Raw genomic sequence first — 19,308 nt, 5'->3', positions numbered from 1 at the left:
CATTGACCTCCTCCTGGCACCAACCATCGCTCTAGCAGGAGGCAGGTGGACGGGGCGGGGGTTCTATTTCTGGTCCCTCATCAAATCACACCTGTGAGCAGAGTTCCAATGACTCCTTAGCCACCTGGGAGGAGTGTTGGGCACTGTCAGGGGTTCTCTGCTCAGTGTCCCTGGCTGGAGCCCTGATTTTTTGGCCTCTGACCCTGGTTTTCCCTTGGTTGTCCCCAGAATTCATTGGTGGCCTAGGTTCAGTGGTTCCTCCCCTGGGTTGAGGGAGCAGATCTTCAGTTGTAGGCCCACCCATCCCAACACCCGCAATAGGTACACCCCGGCCCTTCCACCCCTGTGTTCACAAGGGTTTTCAAGCAACTACTGTTAATCAAGGCAGAAGTCCATTCCACAGCAACACAAAAATCCAGGCGAGGTGCTGCATTTCTTCCATGTCCCTGTGAACCTGGTCCTGTACTCAGTATCCTGGGCTGTTGGTATAACCCAATGTGGCAATTCTTACCTTGTTGTGCTACATTAATATGCTAAGCTCCACCCACCCCTCTGCTGTAGGTGACTACTATCTGTGGGAAACTAACACAGAGGCCAAGGGACATGCTCGAGGTCATGTAGCATGTCTGTGGCAGAGCCAGAAATACAACCCAGAACTCCTAGTCCCCTGCTTTCACTGCTAGACCACACTCCCTCTTGTGACTTGAAGAGGCGAAGTGGGGCTGCGTGGGCCTAGGCAGTGTGGTATAGGCTTTTAGGAAAAACAGGCCTGACCAGACTTGAATTTCTAACATAGTTTTAAAAAAAAAAAAAAAGTAGAACAATGTCCTCTTCTTTTGCAGGGTGAGGGAAACGTGAGCTTTTCTTACTTCTCATAAAAAAGCCAACAATTTTGCTGATTTTGCTTTTCCTTTGCAGGTCACCTTTCAGGGTCAATATTGTAAAAAGTGCATGGGACATTAGAGTCTGTGATTGTCTTGGTTTTGAGAACTTAAACCAAAGCTCTTCCCTGTTGCAACATATTACAGGATCAGAAGCCCATGCTCTTGTCATAGCCTGAACACTTCCACTAGTACCCTGTCGGCTGTGAGCTTCCTATTCAATTGGCCAAATGCTAACCCTGGGACTACGTTGGCTGGGAATGGAATCAGTGCATGCAACTGACAATAGAAAATGTGAGAAGTTTGATCAACTAATTGCAGGCGCTAGCATAGTTTAAAGTGGTTTGGTGAATGAAAAAAGCTACACTGGCAAAAGCACTTTTATGCTGTACAACTGGGTCTACACTAGGACTTCCATCAGCACAGAAATGTTGCCAAAAAACAAGATCACACCCTTTACTGACACTGCTATACTGGAAAGGTTCTAGTGTACACCTGATCTTGCACAATGAAGTGTCTGCTGCTTCATTTAATAGAGAAGGGAGAAGTATTACATGAATTCTTTATAGTTAAATTCTTTCAGCCAAATTCAGCTTTGGGGTAAATGGGCCCATTTCCACCAACTGCAGTGTAGTTGTGCTAGTTTCTAACCTGCTTAAATTTAGACCTTTAGAATTTAAGGCTTACCCCCAAATTCTGCCTCCAATGTGCAGGGTGTAACCCCACTGCTAATGGAGGAGACACACTGGGGACCAACCCAGAATTGGGGTGTTAGAACTGTTCCAGAAAGTGACTAACGATGGAGGATGCGCAGGTGCAGTGATGGCCGCAGTAGGAATTTCTAACTGAAGAGATGACTACATTTTCTCTTGTAAGAGCATTTGGGACAGGTGAGAGTCAGGTCACCTTAAGTCTGGTACTGGGGAATGCTGCAGGTCAAGAGGAGACCTTGACTTGTGGCCTCTCATGCCCATCTCCAGCCTTCTGACCTGACAGAAGTTAAAGATCCCCTAGTATTAGGGGAGAACAGAGAGCCAAAACTCCAGGGATAATAAAACAGGCTCTCCCTTTATAGGTTAGCACTAGGCACACTCCAAACCCCAAGTCCTCCAAGCATCCCTGCTCCTGTGGACACCCTCACAATTAGCAGACCCGCTGTTCCCCAAAGAACCGTACACCACAGCTTACTAACTACACCCTGCAGCACAGCTTCGGCTTAACACACAGCACTTAGATATATTTATGTTAGGATATAGATATTCAGGCCTGTCTGCAAAGCCTATACTCTAAGAATTTAGGTGTATTCTTATCACTTAGCTAGTTATAGAGGTATAAAAGAATCAAGAATCAAAATCACTGTCTGCCTGTCTGAGGCCCTGTTCTTAGGCTAAGGCCTTTGGCTAAGCAGCAGAGGCAGCCATAAGCTGGGAAGCGAACGGTCACATCCTCACATTCCAAACTAGTCACATTGAAAGAAGGTGCTATTGGGCTGTTAGGAATACAATCCTGTCCTGATAATGCCTATCGCCTCCAGAGAAAGGGAAGTGCCTAGAAGATGTAAAAGGAAACTTAGTCTGATAGCATCCTGTCTGTCAAGAACTCACTTAGCAATAGCTGGGATGTGAAATCCTCATTTCTGTGTTGTTCTATCACTGTAGTCCCCATTTCCCTATTGTTTGTCTGTATAATCTCCATCTGGTTCTGTGATTGTTTCTGTCTGCTGTATAATTAAGTTTGCTGGGTGTAAACTAATTAAGGTGGTGGGATATAATTGGTTAAATAATCATGTTACAATATGTTAGGATTGGTTAGTTAAATTTCAGTAAAATGATTGGTTAAGGTATAGCTAAGCAGAACTCAAGTTCTCCTATATATGCTGCAGTCAATCAGGAAGTAAAGGTGGGGGTGGGGAAATTGGAATCATGTTTTGCCAAGGGGGAACATAGACACAGGTAAGGCTCTGTGGTGTCAGAGCTGGGAAGGGGGACACTAAGGAAGGAAACTGGAATCATGCTTGCTGGAAGTTCACCCCAATAAACATCAAATTGTTTGCACCTTTGGACTTCGGGTATTGTTGCTCTCTGTTCATGTGAGAAGGACCGGGGAAGTAAGCGCGTGAAGGAATACGTCCCTAACAGTTTACAGCAAACTTAAGTTTATTTAACAAAAGAGAGAGGTTGGAGAAGCAGCAAGCACCTTCCATCCTGATTTTGCAGGTGTGATTTAGTAGAGACAAATGGTCACATATAAAATAAAATCATGACATGCTTTCTAGGGCCTAAACGTAACTAGTCTAACTAAGCCCATCTCATCCAAAGTTCTTCCCAGTGGTTTCAGCCAAGCCTGGCTGAGATTTCTTTTCTTGAAGCAAATCCACTGGCAGTTTCCCTTCTCCCCTTGGCATCCATCTGCTGTACCCAGAGAGTTCCAAAAGGTCTTTGTCTTTACTTGCAAATAGGATGCCCCTGCTGGTTTTGTTTCCTTCTGACCCCTCCCCCACCAATCCACTGATTAGCATTTTGTTCAGACTACAAGTGAGCATCCATTGTGAACCATCCAATACTCATGCAGGTGACCAGCCCAAGTGAGAAGCATCTTTTGCACCCTGCTGGGTAGGAGTATGTGGGTCACCTTTTGGTAACCTGCCTTAGCTGCCAAACCTAGGGACCATCGTCAGCATATATATGTAATTCCTCACAGATTTCCCATACATACATCTTGCAGTACTTACAATGGCCAGTGTGACACAGGCGCTCAGAGACCTCGCACAGCATTCTGTGGCAGACTAGTATGTAGGTAATAACCCCCACGGATCCGTATAACCCTTATGTCCTCCTGTGCCATCAGGCCAGCCAGCTGGCACAAAAGTCCCTGGATCATAAGCTCCTTGGCAGACCAGGCCCGGTTATTTCCGGAATCTGAAGCCGGAGACACGTAGGCCTTTGGCCAGCTCCACATCTAATCCTCTTGCAGTAGCAGAGTGTAATACCCAATAGCTTCTATGTAGGACTAACTTACCAGGCAGTCACCCATCCTCCAAATGGAGACACTGAAAGGACTAAAGTACTTCAGGCCCCCTCTCTCTTGGTCAGTCTCATGTCAGGTCTTGGACTGAAGTGTGAGTGACTCTCCTCAGGGCTGATATTGGTGAACCGTTTCAAGTCCTTTGTCTGGAACCAAATTGCATCAATCTGGGTGCTGTTTCCCCTGGGTGTGCATTTAAAAAGATGTATCTGCATTGTTTCAGTACTGGGATTTGCATTATAACCCACCAGCAACTTCAGTTCCTGCAGGGAGCATCCCCCATTGAGCCAGGAATACAATCCCTAGCCAGCCCATAACCATACCTATTAACCTTTATGAATTTGATACAAAAATCTGAATATTCCAGGCATCCATAGTACATCACATCTCAAGGAATAATCAAAGACTATTATATTTTTTCCAAAGCTTTGCATGTGTCACACCTTACATTCGCTTCAATGGGACTACTTGTCATACTGATAAGGGTAGCATAAAATCCCTCCTGGGCAGCTGTACTGTATCTTTACCTGTAAGGGGTTAAGAAGCTCAAATAACCAGGTTGGTACTTGACCAAAAGGACCAATGAGGAAGGAAGATACTTTCAAATCTTGGAGGGGAAGGATTTGTTTGTGGCTCTCTTTGTTTGTTCCCTCTCCAGACGGAGAGAGAGACCAGGCAGGTACAACATCTCCTGAAAACCTACCTGAAATGACCCATCTAAGTTATAAAAATTGTAAGTAAGGCAAAGAAATGCATTAGGTTATTTTTTGTTTTAGCTTGTGAATTTTCCCTATGCTAAGAGGTAGTTTTATTCTTGTTTTTGTAACTGTGAAGCTGAGAAAGAGGGGAATATTCTGTGTTTTAAATCTTTTTATTATCCTGTAAAGTTACCTTCCATCCTGATTTTGCAGGTGTGATTTTTTTTTACTTTTTCTTTATAAATAAAATTCTTCTTTTAAGAACCTGATTGATTTTCAGTGTCCTATAAACAAAAGGTTTGGTCTGTGCTCACATTGTTAACCAGATTGGTTGGTATATTATTCTCAAGCCTCCCCAGGAAAGGGGGTGAATGGGTTTGGGGGAATACGGACTCCAAGTGACCCTTTCCTGAATTTTTGTGTAAATCACTTGGTGGTGGCAGCAATACCGTCCAAGGACAAGGAAAGGAATTTGTGCCTTGGGGAAGTTTTAACCTAAGCTGGTAGAATATAAGCTTAGGAGATCTTTCATGCGGGTCCCCACATCTGTAACCCAGAGTTCAGAGTGTGTGGGGGGAACCCTGACACTTGTAGAGTAGGTACTACTTCATGAAAAGATATCACAACCTGGCATCTTTACTGTGTGTCTCAGGCAGAGAGGAGAATTACCCTCTCAAAAAAACTTTTCCAAGATCCAAGTCACTCTTGGAGATTTAACATCCTTGGGAGGAGAAAAACCCTGAAGAAGATTGGACTGAGGACTGGCTAGATGTAACGGAGCACATGTAATGGCAGGATCAATGTAACACAGGTGAGAGATAAGTCCCATACTCACAGACCTGAGCCTCCAACTCACTGTGGTGAAAAAAAGAAGCAACTCCTATTTTATTAGCAAAAATTAGTCTGAAAAGCTTGAGTACATCGAAGAGCATCATTGTGAACAGACTGTTCCAGACATGATGTTAAGACAAATGTATAGATTTGACAGAGCGCTAGTGTGTGACTAAGAAATACTGTTTCCCCAAATACTTGACTCCAGCAAGTTGCTCAGAAGAAATTCCAAATCCCTAAGATCTAGGGAAGGGTGGTGAGGAAGGTTAAACCAAGTTCTCGCCCCTCCACCTTTGTTGCTGGGGAGGGAGGTTAAGAGAAGTTGAAAAGGACATGCAGGAAAAATATGTTTCAGAAGCTTACAAATTCCTGGTAGCTTTCCCCACCATGTGCTTCAAGGGGAAAACAAACCAGCACCACGTCATTATAATGGGGCGCGTATAGTCACTTCTGGCGAGTTAGGGAGCAGGGTTCAGTTTCCACCAGAGTCGCTTCTAGGTAGACTGGTGTCCCCCATCTATTCAGTCTGCTGGGTCCAGAGGAGCTTACACCTACCATACCCCGGTTCCCTATCAGAAAGGCACAGGTTTCACTCCAGTCTCTTGTCAATAACCTTGAGGCAATTTTTCCCTTGCTCTAGTCTGAGTCCTGGGTGTTTGAGCTTCCGGAGGTAGCAGAGCCTTACCTAGTAACAAGTGCTGCTTGGAGCAGCTGGCCCCACTGGAGAGAAGATAGAGTGTTACTGGTTGTGTTACCCACAGGGCTGCTCTTTGAAATACAGAGATTCGGACTCAGGAAATCTGGTAGCACTTTGCCATGTGCAAACATCACTGCCATTCCAACAAAATCCTGACAGAACATCCCCCAGGCTGTGAAGGAATTCATGAATTCCACTCCCTCTCAAATGCAAAGCTCTCAGCTGCGCTTCAGGCCCAACATTTCGATGGCAAACTCCCTCCCCACTCCCCACAGTTTTAAAACACCCAATACAAACAGCTTTTTCCACCTGTTTCTATATCTAGGCTGTTCTTGAAATCACCCGCCGCCCCAGTGCAGTGTTTGGAACCCAAGACGACATTATAGTAAAAGCACCAAAGGCCAGAAAGTGGCACTGCCCAGGTGGTATCACTCATTGAGATGCATGAAGTGCCAAGACCCTGATTTTTAATGTTTTCGCTTTTATCCATTTTTTATGTGTAAAAGGCTTTCAAAATGTATGCTTTGCGGTAGTCTCCGTGTGTACCAAGTACCAGAGTTCTTGTTAATTCATAGAATATCAGGGTTGGAAGGGACCTCCGGAGGTCATCTAGTCCAACCCCCTGCTCAAAGCAGGACCAATCCCCAATTTTGCCCCAGATCCCTAAATGGCCCCCTCAAGGGCTGAACTCACAACCCTGGGTTTAGCAGGCCAATGCTCAAACCACTGAGCTATCCCTCCCACCAATTTACAAGAGAAGAATTCTGTGCAGAGGGCTTGATGAGGCTTTTTTCCTTCCTTCTGTGACAAAAATTGAGAGCTGCCTCCTATAGCAGAAACGGTCAAGCACCAGAGCAGCCTCCAGTCCATGGGTCTTGGAAAACACACAACTGGAAAAAAGACCCTCTCCACCCAAAACTTGCAGACACGAATTCACAGCTAATGGATCACTTTTGCACATATCCCCAGTTGGTGGATTACACTGGGTGCTGCAGTTACTCCCTGACAAACCCCAATGACTGAAGCAAAGCCTTGCTGTCTAGCGGAGCGAGTCCCTTAAACGGACATTGTCTAATCGTTTCACCCAGGTAGGTTTCAGAGAAATTTTATGAACCCTAGTACTAGGAGACATTAATCTGTATGTGAACTAAATGAAGACCATTGGCTTTATAGGTAAACATCCCCATGCTCTGTTTGCAGCAGAACAGCAGCTGGCTAGTTCAGGAGAATCAGAGGCGAGACTGACCAGCCTCGTTTCATTTTCCAGGCTTAGTGAGGTGAAAAAAGCAAACAGCCTGAAGAGTGAAAAAATAAATCAGATTGGTCATGGTCAGCTGTCATTGGTTACAGGAAAGGGTCTGCTTTTAAAGAGGATTTCTATCTTGACAGTGTCCCTTAAAATGCCAGACACTCCTATGCAATCCATGTCTTTCTGGGCCTGAAAGGCATCTCGTTAGCGACCTTTGGAGGAAAATATGATGCAAGACCCTAAGCCTCTCTCAGCAGCAGGTTGCCAGCTTCCCTGCACTAAGCCTGTAGCCCTTAGGCAGAGAGAACAGAAAGGCCTAAGCAGCAAGTCTGCAAGAAACACTGCAGCAGCTGTGCCTTCACCCTATGTGCAGGGAAGCTCTGACCAGATAAGGCTGTGGGAACAGTGGAGACAAGCCTGCTGCTGCTCAAACCGAGGGGTGTCGGAAATAGTGTCCTTGCCTTGCACTGCTGCCTGATGAACTGCACCTTGCTCCCTCCCAGATCCTTCTCACTTCTCCTCCTTCCCCACAGATCTCCCTGGAGAGGTTCAATACTACAGTGGCTGATGCGTTTGGGCCATCAGTCAGCACAGTTTGCCTTCAATTACTGGAGAAAGATGACATTGTATCTGCCCCGAAATGCATGCACATGGGTGTGGCCAGGGGTGTGGCCTGTTTAAGGAGCAGGAAAGAGAAAAGAAACTTGTCACCACCCTCACGCTGGAGTAACTTGGTGTTTGCATTGCTTCAAGCAGGACCAAAGAAATCCTCTTGTTCTCTCTCGAGCTGGAATCAGGTCTAGCTCAGGGTCAAAACAAAGCAAATACTCTGGCCTACCACGTGCAATGAATCCTGGAAGATTGCTGACAAAACACCTAGGGGAACGTGAGGGCTTTACCACCTCATTTAAAATCCAGAAGGCACTTGATTGGAATTTTGCATCAGCTGGTGTTTGTGAGCATTTTCAGCAGCAACTCAGATTCTTGGCTTCTTCCTTCTCAAGCTGAGTCAGACTGTGCTGAAAGGCCATGGGGGTGGGGAGCAAGAGAGATCTCCCCCTCTGCCCAATAGCTGACAATCAGGTAAAGCTCTGGTGACCCTTAACTCCTGCCCATTCCCCCAGGCACCGAGAACTTTTTGGCAGGGATAGGGTGTATGAGGTATTTAAAACGTGCTCGTTCTGGTGACGCACAGTTTTGGGAGCACTGTGGTTGACAGGTTTTGCTGCCTCTCTGCTGCTGACAGTCTATGTTAAGCTTGCAGCCCCAGGAAACGTGCAGTATTTAGCATGTCATCTCTTGTCAGGTAGCACCCGCACAGCTGGCGGTATCCTGTGAACGATTCCCGCCCATGCAGGACGCGCCAGTTATCCACAAACAGCGCCTACATAAGAGGAGAAAAGCACTGAGAATACAGAGTGAAGAAGTGTCCACATGAACAGAGGTCATACTAGAGCAGATTATCACCTAAATGGCACACTGAAACATTAAGTGTGGCCCTTGGGCTGCTCCTGGCAGGCTGCTCAATATATAGGCATTGAAATGAACAATGAATTACTATTTACAGTGCAGTAACTCCTAGGATCCCCAGTCATGGACCAAGGCACCACTGCGCTAGGTGCTGTACAACTGCAGAACAAAAAGGCACACCCTGCCCCAAAGAGCTTCCAATCGAAGATGAGAGACGACAGATAACGCAGACACACAGTGAAGTACAAAGAAACAATGAGACAGTACTGGCACAGTCTATACCATTTGCTTGGTGCTTCTATGGTAGTGGCCTGTTGGCAGAGTTCACCAGCAATATAAACCTTGCATCCTTTGCCCTTCTCCTGCAGTAACAGGGAGAGGGTGGAAGGGGCACAAACTCTAACCTCAGGGGTTGTCATACTCCACTTTTTGGGCTGCATATCCTCCCCTCTGTCATGCAAGAGCAGAGGGAGGTTGTAGCAGCTTTCTGACACTAATCTCCACTGGCTGAATCTATCTTGTGTATATGTAAACCTTTTCGGTAGGCTTGGACAGATGTGTCCGCTAGGCCAAAACATGCCTAGGATCTGCACACTTTTAATATAGTCTGGTTCTGTGCATTGTAATTGTAATGCTAGACAAGGGGTTAAAGCACAGCACATCCTGGGCATTGTAAACCCTGGGCTGGACGCTTCTTTTTTCTGCTTCCATGGTTTGTGCTCCACAAACTTCAGTCATGTCTGGGGTTGGAGAATATTGATTTTATAGACTGTTTTGCAGTGCAAGACTCTGAAAGCAGCCTGAGGACAGAGCTTGATAGGAATGCCGGTCTCATCCGTTTCCTCAGATGCCCTCTACATGTTTCATATATTTCCATTAATAAGATCTCCCACTTCTACAAGACCTCAAAGCACTTCACACATTAACCTTCACAACCTACCTCACACTGGTATTTTTATTGGCCCTACTTCACAGATCAGGAGATCTATTTCCCCATCTGTGGCAGCCCTCCTCCCACACTGTTTTTGGGTGAATTCCCACTATTTTTGCTTTGACTTGTGGCCATATCCTCCCTCTGCCCCACTTTTCTGGTGGTAAGAATGTATGCAATGGAGACTTGGGTGCTGCCCATACAATTCATCCTGCCACAGGGTTGTGAGAGGGAAACAGGCACAGGGAACTTATCCAAAGTATTACACCAAGTCGGGGGAAAAGATCAGCTGTCTTAATTGCCAGGTCCCTGTTATATCTAAATATGTGCTGCCACCCTCAGTGAAGTGAGTTCACATGCTCCCACATCCTGTGACTACCTTGCCTGGCTTCAGTTTGACCCAGAGTTCGTTTTCTGGTCTCCGTAGCTCTGTGGTGAGTGTGCGATGCGCGGCGTACCAGCGATGCACAACATCATAAGGCACCGTGTTGATGACAGCTCGGTCGTAGTTATTGTACCTGGGTCAGAACAAAACAGAAGAGATGGTCACCATGGATCTATGAGCAGAGCAGAGCCAGATATTCCACAGGAAACCGCTATAGTCTAATGCACAAAGGACGTCTTTAGGAAGGCCACAAAAACCGCATTGGGGTTACTCTGTATTTATGTAGTAAATGTGGCAGGGGTGGGGTGGGCGAAGAGGGGGGATTTAAGAAGGAACAAGTTAAATCCAAACAAAACTATCCTCACTGAATTATTTTCCAAAAACAAAACAAAAAACACAACACTCCACATTTCTGTTAATATTTTGTTTTGGATTTTTTTTAAACCTGCAGCCTCAAATGACCTGATTGTGTCCCTTTCTTATAAAAACTCTTTTTAACTACAGTTGACAATTTACACTGGGCAGGGTGAAGTCAGAGCATCGCAGTGCTTCAAGACAGAGGCAGCATCATTTAAGTGATTCTGAATCACTCATTTGCCAGCTTGGAATGCTGAGAGGGTGAAATTCATGCAATGCAGAGAGCAGGCAAAAGGCCCGCACACCAGAGTGATTATTTCTTTATGGCTGGCAAGTAGGAACAAAATCAAAAATTATGCATGGTTAGTGACCTGTATGTCAAGGGATAGATGGGTATAAACTCTAAGCGGAAGATCAACCCCGATTTATCATGGAGAACCTTAAACTCCTCCTGTCATAATAAAAGGAGATAGTAGATTGCACAATCTTACTCTCCAATCAGTGACTAGTTCAGGGGTGTGCAAACTACGGCCCGTGGGCTGGAGCCAATCCCTCAGGGCTTTGGATCCGGCCCACGGGATTGCCATGCCCATGGCGCTGCGGGCCCCGTACCACTCCCGGAAGCGGCCGGCACCACATCCCTGCGGACCCTGGCGGGGGGGTGGGTGGGGGGGGAGAGGGGGCAGAGGGTTCCATGCGCTGCCCTTGTTTGTGGATTCCACACTTGAAGCTCCTATTGGCTGCGGTTCCCCGTTCCCGGCCAATAGGAGCTGAGGGGGGGGGTACCTGCAGGCAAGGGTAGCACACAGAACCCTCTGCCCCCCACTTCCCAAGGGGCCACAGCGACGTAGTGCTGGCCGCTTCTGGGAGTGGTGTGGGGCTAGGGCAGGCAGGGAGCTTGCCTTAGCGGCGCTCTGCCACCCCAGAGCCGCTCCAGGTAAGTGGCGCCAGGCTGGAGCCCACCCCCCACCCTGAGTCCCGTGCCGCACCACACATCCCTCCTGCACCCCAGCCCCCTGCCCTGATCCCCCTCCTGCACCCCGAACCCCTGTCCTGAGCTCCCTGATGCACCCTGCCTGCACCCCAACCCCGTCCTGATCCCTCTCCTGCACCCCAAACCCCTGCCAAGCCCCCTCCTGCACTCCCTCCTGCACCCCAACCCCCTGTCCTGAGCCCCTTCCTGCACACCGCGCCCCCTCCCACACCCCGCACTCCCTCACGCACCCCAACCCCCTGCCCCAGCCCTACATTCATGGCCCTGCATGCAATTTCCCCACCCAAATGTGGCCCTCAGGCCAAAAAGTTTGCCCACCCCGGACTAGCTCAACACTGTTTTGGGAATACCAGTGCTTGAACAAACTGACCAGTCAGCATCCTCAGTAGGAAACAATCAGTGGAAGCCTGCTTCAATAATTAAATTTAATGAAGTTTAATGAAACAGAGGTACAGGGCTGAATGTTTATAGTTCATCTTAGGTGCTGTTATGAGGTACAGAGATGGCAAACACAACTGATCATCATCCAAAATAAAGAGCACAAGCTGGACAGCTTGCATTCTAACCAGAATCAAAGATTCAATAAAACCTGGGCTAAGTTTTACCCCCACATCCCTGTAGACTAGGTGGACATACAGAAAGACCTACGTATAAGGGGCCTGATCCTGCTGGCATTGAAGTCAATGGCATGACTCTCATTGACCTAAATAGTGCAAGATCCAGCTGAAGAGGAAGACCTGTGCCACCTGCAGCCCCCCTGCAGAAAGGTGACTGGGCAGGGCAATGGGTGAGTGCATTGGGGTTGGCAGCGACTCGCAGTCTGAGATTTAAGAGCCTGAGTTCTCTGTTGAAACGTATAGAGTGTTTGGGCTTCTGGTTGCTTGCCCAGGAGATGATGCCCTGAAAATTCCCTGGACACCTCCCCATTGTCAGTCTGGGAATTTGGCAGGCACGGAATTGCCACAGGTTTAGACTTTATAATGAATGGCATGGGTAATGACTGAAAAATAAGTGCGTGGAAGTTGGTGAGAATTACATCAAATATTCAGATTAGAATAGTGGCTCCCACCCTTTCTGGGCAACTGTCCTCATTTTTCAGATGAAAACCTTGCCTGTAGACAGGGCCCGTCCCCTCCCTTTCAGCCAAGTGTGCTGTAACCCATATTAGAGCAGAGGCTGTTTCAAACCCAGTCCTGCAACTGTTCCGTTGCAGGGCAGACAGCTCGCAGCTGAATGGGAGATGGTCAAGAAGTGGCATTGCCAGAGCTCAGAACAGAGGCTTATCTTTAAAAGACAGGGTAGAGAGCCTAAGGTACCAGTTAGAAAAGCCAGCAGCCCCAGCACTGGTACATGGTTCAGCACTGGTACTGGCTGGGAGAGCAGGAGAAAATGCAGGGTATAAAGGAGAGTGGTTCTATCACTCTACACTGTGCAAAAGGACCAGCATGCTGGAAAAGCCACATATGTCTTTAATGGCTGCTCCCCCCAAACAATGGTGTGATCCATTACTTCTCACCTGATCAAATAGAGCTCATTGTTCCAGGGGTAGATATTCAAAACCGGCCCAATCCCAATCATGTGGTTGTGAGAGCCCACAACATTCTCAATGTACTCATGTTTCAGCGGCACCTTGGTGAGGAGCTCAAATTCTTCAGGAGCTCGCCGGAGAACCTGCTCTGCTGCGTAAAAGCCATCCACCAGCAGCGTCCTGCCACCTGTCCCTTCGTGTTTGAGGCAGTGGAACACCTGGATACTGCAAGGGGGGAGAGAACACACATCACAAACGAAAATCCAGTCAGTCTGTCACTTGGTAGAGAGTGAAGTCATGTGGGTAGTTATAGGAAGATAACTACCAAGAAAGGGGAATGAACCTGGAAAAGAAGCAGCTCATGACAGCTTCAGAGTCTCTTTTATAGTATACTTCATTTAATTGGGACACCTGACATGGCTCAATAGCAAGTGGTAAATGCTGCTGTTTTACGTCGTCAGGTATCATGCATTTCACTGAATGAGGACAGAGCCAGCCAGTGCAAAAAGCTAAGAAGTGTTTAACCCTAAAATATAAGTAGTTGTGAAATTCTAAAGCATAGTCTTATAACTGAAGTTATTAATTAAAGACTGCAGGTTTATTTAGTAAAGTGTTCCCCTACCCCCCGCCACCCCAACTGAAGTCTGAAATGCCTCCTTCTCTTACTAGGGATTGGAAGACATGCTAGGACAGGGGTGGGCAAACTTTTTGGCCTGAGGGCCACATTGGGTAATAGAAATTGTATGGCGGGCCATGAATGCTCACAAAATTGGGGTTAGGGTGCGGGAGGGGCTGCGGGCTCTGGGGTGGGGCTGGGGATGAGGAGTTTGTGGTGTAGGAGGGTGCTCTGGGTTGGGATCGAGGGGTTCGGAGGGCGGGAGGGGGATCAGAGCTGGGGCAGGGGGTTGGGGCATGCGGAGAGGCTCAGGGGGTGCAGGCGTAGAGCAGCGCTTACCTCAAGCGGCTCCCGGAAGCAGTGGCATGTCCCTTCTCCGGCTCCTATGCGGAGACACGGCCAGGCAGCTCTGAGCTCTGCCCAATCCGCAGGCTCCACCCCTGCGGCTCCCACTGGAGTGCGTAGGAGCTGGAGCAGGGCCATACTGCGGCTTCCAGGAGCCGCGTGGTGCGACCCCAATCCAGGGCCCCGGCCGGAGCGCGGCCGAGCCGCTGCCCCTGACCCAGGGCCCCGGTCAGAGCACGGCCGAGCCGCTGCCCCCGACCCAGGGCCCCGGCCGGAGCGCCAGAGAGGAGCCAGGTCATAGTTTGCCCACCCCTGCACTAGGACATGGCTTAATTAAAATACTGTGTTACAGTTTCTACAGCAGTTTTTACAATGATCAAATTGCACTGAAGTACTATAAACTATTCCCAACCCAAAAGAAGATTCACCCTGGATTTTAAAAGTTGAACAGGCATAAAACTAATTCCTCTAAAATGCCTTAGAATAAAGTGAGTTAAAAAAAAAAAAAAAGCAAGCTTTGGAAAAATAGGGAAACCAAAGTTAAAGTTCTACTTAAAACATGAACCTCTCTCTCTTAGATGCTCATCATCGTAGCATCTGAGCACCTCACAATCTAACATATTTATCCTCAACACCCTGTGAGGTAGTTAAGTGCTACTGTCCACATTCTACAGATGGGAAACTGAGGCACAGAGCTTGAGTGACTTGCCCAAATCACATAAGGAGTCTATGGCAGAAGGGAATTCAATTCATAACTTGAGTCACAAGCTATTTCCTAGCCACTGGGCCAGCCCTCCGCAAAATATTGTAAGGTGTGGAATTGCTCAGACAAGGGAATCCAAACAACCCAAACTTCACCCCTCTACCACCTCCAACGTATCTTTCTCATTTATTTTTCTTCAGACCTACTTGGTAAGGTGTAGTCTGTCAGATGGCACCCTCCAGCCAAACAGAGCTCCCCAGCACCAGTTTTATGAGTTGACAGTTTCACCCATTAAATTACCACCACCACTTTCTGCAGCATTCTGTGCTTTCCCTGGAAGTCTCCGGTCCAATTCTAACTGACTGGTCCTAAGTTTTAGGAGGCCCCATGAGAAAGGTATTTAGTGATCCATCCAGCTCATTCATCCAGCACCTGCAGCTTCTTTCTGTTGGGCTCTAACTATCTCCTTACACCTACAAGCTGCAAGAGACTTCAAAACTCGCACTACAGATTCAAAGGCAGATCTCCTTACAATGGGGAGAGCTGCTGACAGACCAATATGGCTGCAGAAAGGTTGCTTGAAGACACTGTGGCTTTCAAAAGGTCAGCATCGTGTAACACCTAGAGGTAATCCTACCTGTTCATTTTAGGATATCAAAACCAGACATAATGCTGCAGGCCATTGCAGACAGTGACACACTAGGGAGACAGGTTTCTTTCAAAGCAGAAAGGAACAACAATAGCTAAAGATTAGCAGTTTCTCCAGCTACTGGTTTAATCAGAAACCTTTACTACTTTGCAAGAAATAAAGGCATTCACTCTTGAGGACTTTTTTCTATTTGTTTCAGTAGAGTTTTCATCGGATAGTTCCTTAATAAAATCAGCTCTGAAGAGCATACTCCGCAAAAAAGTGCTCAGAATAATGCCTGGCTGTTCATAGAACATACTAGAGCAGCCTAGCTCCTGGATGACGGTGTGCCAGCACGACCTATGCCTTGTGCAAGTACTCCTCTCCCACATACAGGGCATACTAATAAATCATTCATTTAACGTCCCTCGCTGCTATGCAAGTTACTCCCTGCCACCTAGACGTTTTGTGCTAGTTTCATTGCCATGACAGTACCTGGGATGTGAACTGGGCAGCTGGAGCTTAACTCCGGCAGGCAGTTTTGTAAGTTCCCTCTACCCTTCCTGAGGGCTGCTCTGCAGTTTATATGCAGCCAGAGGATCTCTCACCATTATTCCTTCCTCTGCTTTCAAAGCTCCATACTGCAGTTGCCACCTTTCAGATGATTAGAAATAGGGATGTAAATATCCGTTTAAAAAGTTAACAGTTTAAATGATTAAAATTAAGTTGTTTAATCGGTTAACCGATTAAAGGTAGAGGGGCTGTGGCCGCTTGCTCTGGCCGGCCCGCGCAGCTGGGGTTACAACAATTAGGGTCGGTTAACCAGTAAGACTAAGGCTTACCGTTTAATCATTTTAGTATTTTACATCCGTATTTAGAAAGTGCTAAGTTACACTAGTCCCTAATTGGGCCTTTGCCTGGTGACTGAGGGAGCTGTCTCCGCAGCATTCCCAACCTCCCGCTATGAAAAGACAGACTGAAAATGAGGCCTTGAGTCTCCTGCACAACAGTGTGATCCACATTAGGCCAGCTGCCTTTTTCTCTCAGGGCATCAAAACCTGCATCACAAACAGGGTATAAAGTCTACATCACAAGGGCCAGACGGGACTAAAGCTACTTGTGAACACAGAGTCTGGGAATGAGCATTTAATGAGCATGTTGCAGTTCTGAACATATTGAAAATGGAGACAGGCATGAACTTTGGAATTGAGGAGTCCGAGCAGCAGGCTGTTTAACTGATGATAGTAATACACCACTGGAAGAAAGTAAATCCAAACTTATTTGGAGTTCTTGCTCAGATCATGTGTAATGATGGTAAATAAGTCAGCACAACCCACACATCACAGCCTACAAATAATCAGTCATTAATATGCAACTTGTGAATTTTGGGATTCTGGAATCTATACATAGATTTTCATAGTAATTTTACTAACGCTGTAAAGCACATAAACTGCTAAGTAGTTGGGTGGCTGGGCCTATTGTGTATACGGTCGTAAGGCCAACGTCATCCCAAAAGAGCACCAAAGAAGTACCTGAGTCATTTTGACAGCAAGATGTAGTCACCCAAGAGCCAACCCCCAATAAGAATGTGTGCCTGAAGGACCAGGAATTTTTAGGTGGGGAAAAAATGGGATTTAAAAACTAAAGCATGCTGACAGATTCCTGATGCAGCAGTACCGTACTGTTGGAATGGGTGAGTCTGTTTAGTGCCTGGCTAAGGTCTAGAACCAGCCAACCCACTTATCAAAAATTCTGCCATTAGAAACTTCAGTCTTGTAAATTACTCTTGCCCTTTGAGCTGCATCTTTGGGAACCAGCACAAGCACCTACCCACAGGGCTCCTGGAAGTAGGTGGTGTCAGTGTGACGATCCAGAGCCAGTTTTGTGTATGCTGTGTCTCCTCGGGAGAAGTCAGAGGTGAAATACCACATTCTACCATAGATGGTCTCCCTGGAAGAGAAAAGACAGGATCTGATCAGGTGTACATGACAGAGGGGCTAGTAAACACAACTGGTGAGGCACAGATTGCTTTAGGGAACATCCTAGCTGTTTTCATAAGTGTATCTGCCACCATCCCCCAAAGTGTACAAGTTAGAAAGTCAGAATATCGTGTGCTGCATATTTTATAATATAAAATTAAGTGACTCATTACTAATGTCTCAAGTGAAGGGGTTTCTACTACTTTAAGTGTTTGTTTCCTCTCCCACATAACAGAGCTCCAACCTCTCCTGTGTAACCCCCATAGCCTTTGAAGTCTCGTGACCAATATCCTTCAAGCAGATGAATGAATCGCCTCTTACAGCTGAACACTATTCCTATAAAATCAACAAAAGCCTCAATCTTGAGTCATGTGAGGCATTCCCACAGTCTGAAGATGCTGACCCTCACACAGCACATTCCCCCTTCCACCCACCTCCTCTGGGATTGCACAGAAACCTTGCTTGAGTTCCAAGGCCCCCCAAGTTTCCCATCCAACAACCACTCTCCAAGCCTTGAACCATGGGGAAGGAAGATGACCAGCAGCGGAGGAAACAGGCTGATGACAAGCAAATTGTACTGGTAGAAAGCTGAAAAGCACTCAGCCCTAGATCCTCAAAGGTATTTAAGTACCTAGCTCCCAGTGAAATCAAAGGGAGTTAGGCACCTACATACCTTTGAGGATCTGAGTCTCAGTAATGAGGCCTATAAGTACCTAGATAGATAAGACAAATAGGACTCCCTTGGGAACCCATCAATGCCATTCCTTAACCAGCATGAAAAGAGTGGAAATTCCATGATGTAAATCTCTGTATTGCTGATGGCCTGGGGCATGTAAGCTGTTTCTACAGCACTCAGTTTGGAGACAGCCTGAAATTCAAACCCAGGCTAGACCAGTGGAGTTTTTGTTTTGTTGTACACTTGAAATATCTTTCCCACACTTCTCCTTTCGAGCCAACTACAGATTTTTCTGTTAATCTTTCCAGCTCCCAGGCCCAGGGCTGCCCTCCCAACCCTTCGTATTAAAACAGGAAATCTCTCTCCTAGTGAAGCTCAAATCTTCCCAGTCCAACACTTACTCATTGATCTTCATATTATCCATTAGCACAACAGTAGCCAGATGCTGCCTATGCAGCTCCACAATGCCATAATCCTAACTTTAATAAAGAGGTGGGGCCCGTGGACATGGCAGGTTCTACAATGCAACATTCCATCTTGAATCAAATGGCCTGGCCACAGAGACTGCAGGTCCCAGTATGTAATACTTCACCTTGACTGGAGTTATATTCTGAGATCGAGGGTAAGTGAAGGCTGCACCTTCATACTAAAGAGGGAGATTACAATCTGCTCCTTGTTATGTGTGTGGCCCTTGGAGCTCCTAGTAAGTTGCATGTGGCCTTCCTTGGGGCACCTCTAGTTACCTGATCAAGCTGATTCTCTCTGCTAAGATTTCTGTGTCCTCTTTGGTCGGGGGGACGTTTTCTACAAAAGCAATGCCATACAGCAGGAAGTTTTGCAGGAATTCTTTCAGCCCCTCGTTTGTCTCCAGGAAGCTCTGGCAGTCCACGGAGGGCACTTGGGCTTGCTGATAGATCTCAGCATTCCAGAGAATTCGAGGATGCATGACCTGCCGCTTCTGACCCTCATAGCTGTTCTTCACCAGCCACTCTAACCCATACCTGGTCACATGACCATCTGGCCCTGTGATAAAATAGAAAGCATTGTTGCCACTGGAGCTTTGGGGTGATCAGTCAGTTAAAACATGGGATTGGGATGTAGTCATCACTCTACAATTTTGTCTAGCAACAGCTTCTTACTGCGGAATTAGATTTTTCTTGGACAAGTTACATGAAGAAGTTATCTTTGAGGTTACAGTGAGAAAGTGAGCATTTGATACACCACATTGTTATTTCATATTTCAGTGCACCTGGTGACTCCTTTATTTGCCTTACAAGTTCTAGTTCCCAGCTAAATTACTTTTACTTTAGTCTTAG

At 46.9% G+C, this 19,308-nt stretch overlaps 1 protein-coding gene across 6 annotated transcripts in view; it reads right to left on the bottom strand.

The window, feature by feature from the left end:
- Positions 1-3,090: 3,090 nt before the first annotated feature.
- Positions 3,091-19,308, bottom strand: part of TMLHE (trimethyllysine hydroxylase, epsilon) — a 99,023-nt gene continuing 82,805 nt past the window's right edge. For all 6 annotated transcript variants that reach the window (XM_074964286.1, XM_074964283.1, XM_074964285.1 and 3 more), the window contains 5 exons: positions 18,736-19,015; positions 17,168-17,287; positions 13,034-13,270; positions 10,161-10,299; positions 3,091-8,764 (listed from right to left, as the gene is read on the bottom strand). In XM_074964286.1, coding sequence (XP_074820387.1) covers positions 8,633-8,764; positions 10,161-10,299; positions 13,034-13,270; positions 17,168-17,287; positions 18,736-19,015 — 908 coding nt within the window. In that variant the 3' untranslated portion in view covers positions 3,091-8,632. The remainder of the gene's footprint in view (positions 8,765-10,160; positions 10,300-13,033; positions 13,271-17,167; positions 17,288-18,735; positions 19,016-19,308) is intronic.

This window comes from Natator depressus, chromosome 9 (assembly GCF_965152275.1).
Source record: "Natator depressus isolate rNatDep1 chromosome 9, rNatDep2.hap1, whole genome shotgun sequence".
Lineage (NCBI taxonomy): Eukaryota > Metazoa > Chordata > Testudines > Cheloniidae > Natator > Natator depressus.
The sequence above is the reverse complement of the archived record's forward strand: the minus strand, read 5'-3'. Positions and strand labels throughout refer to the sequence as shown.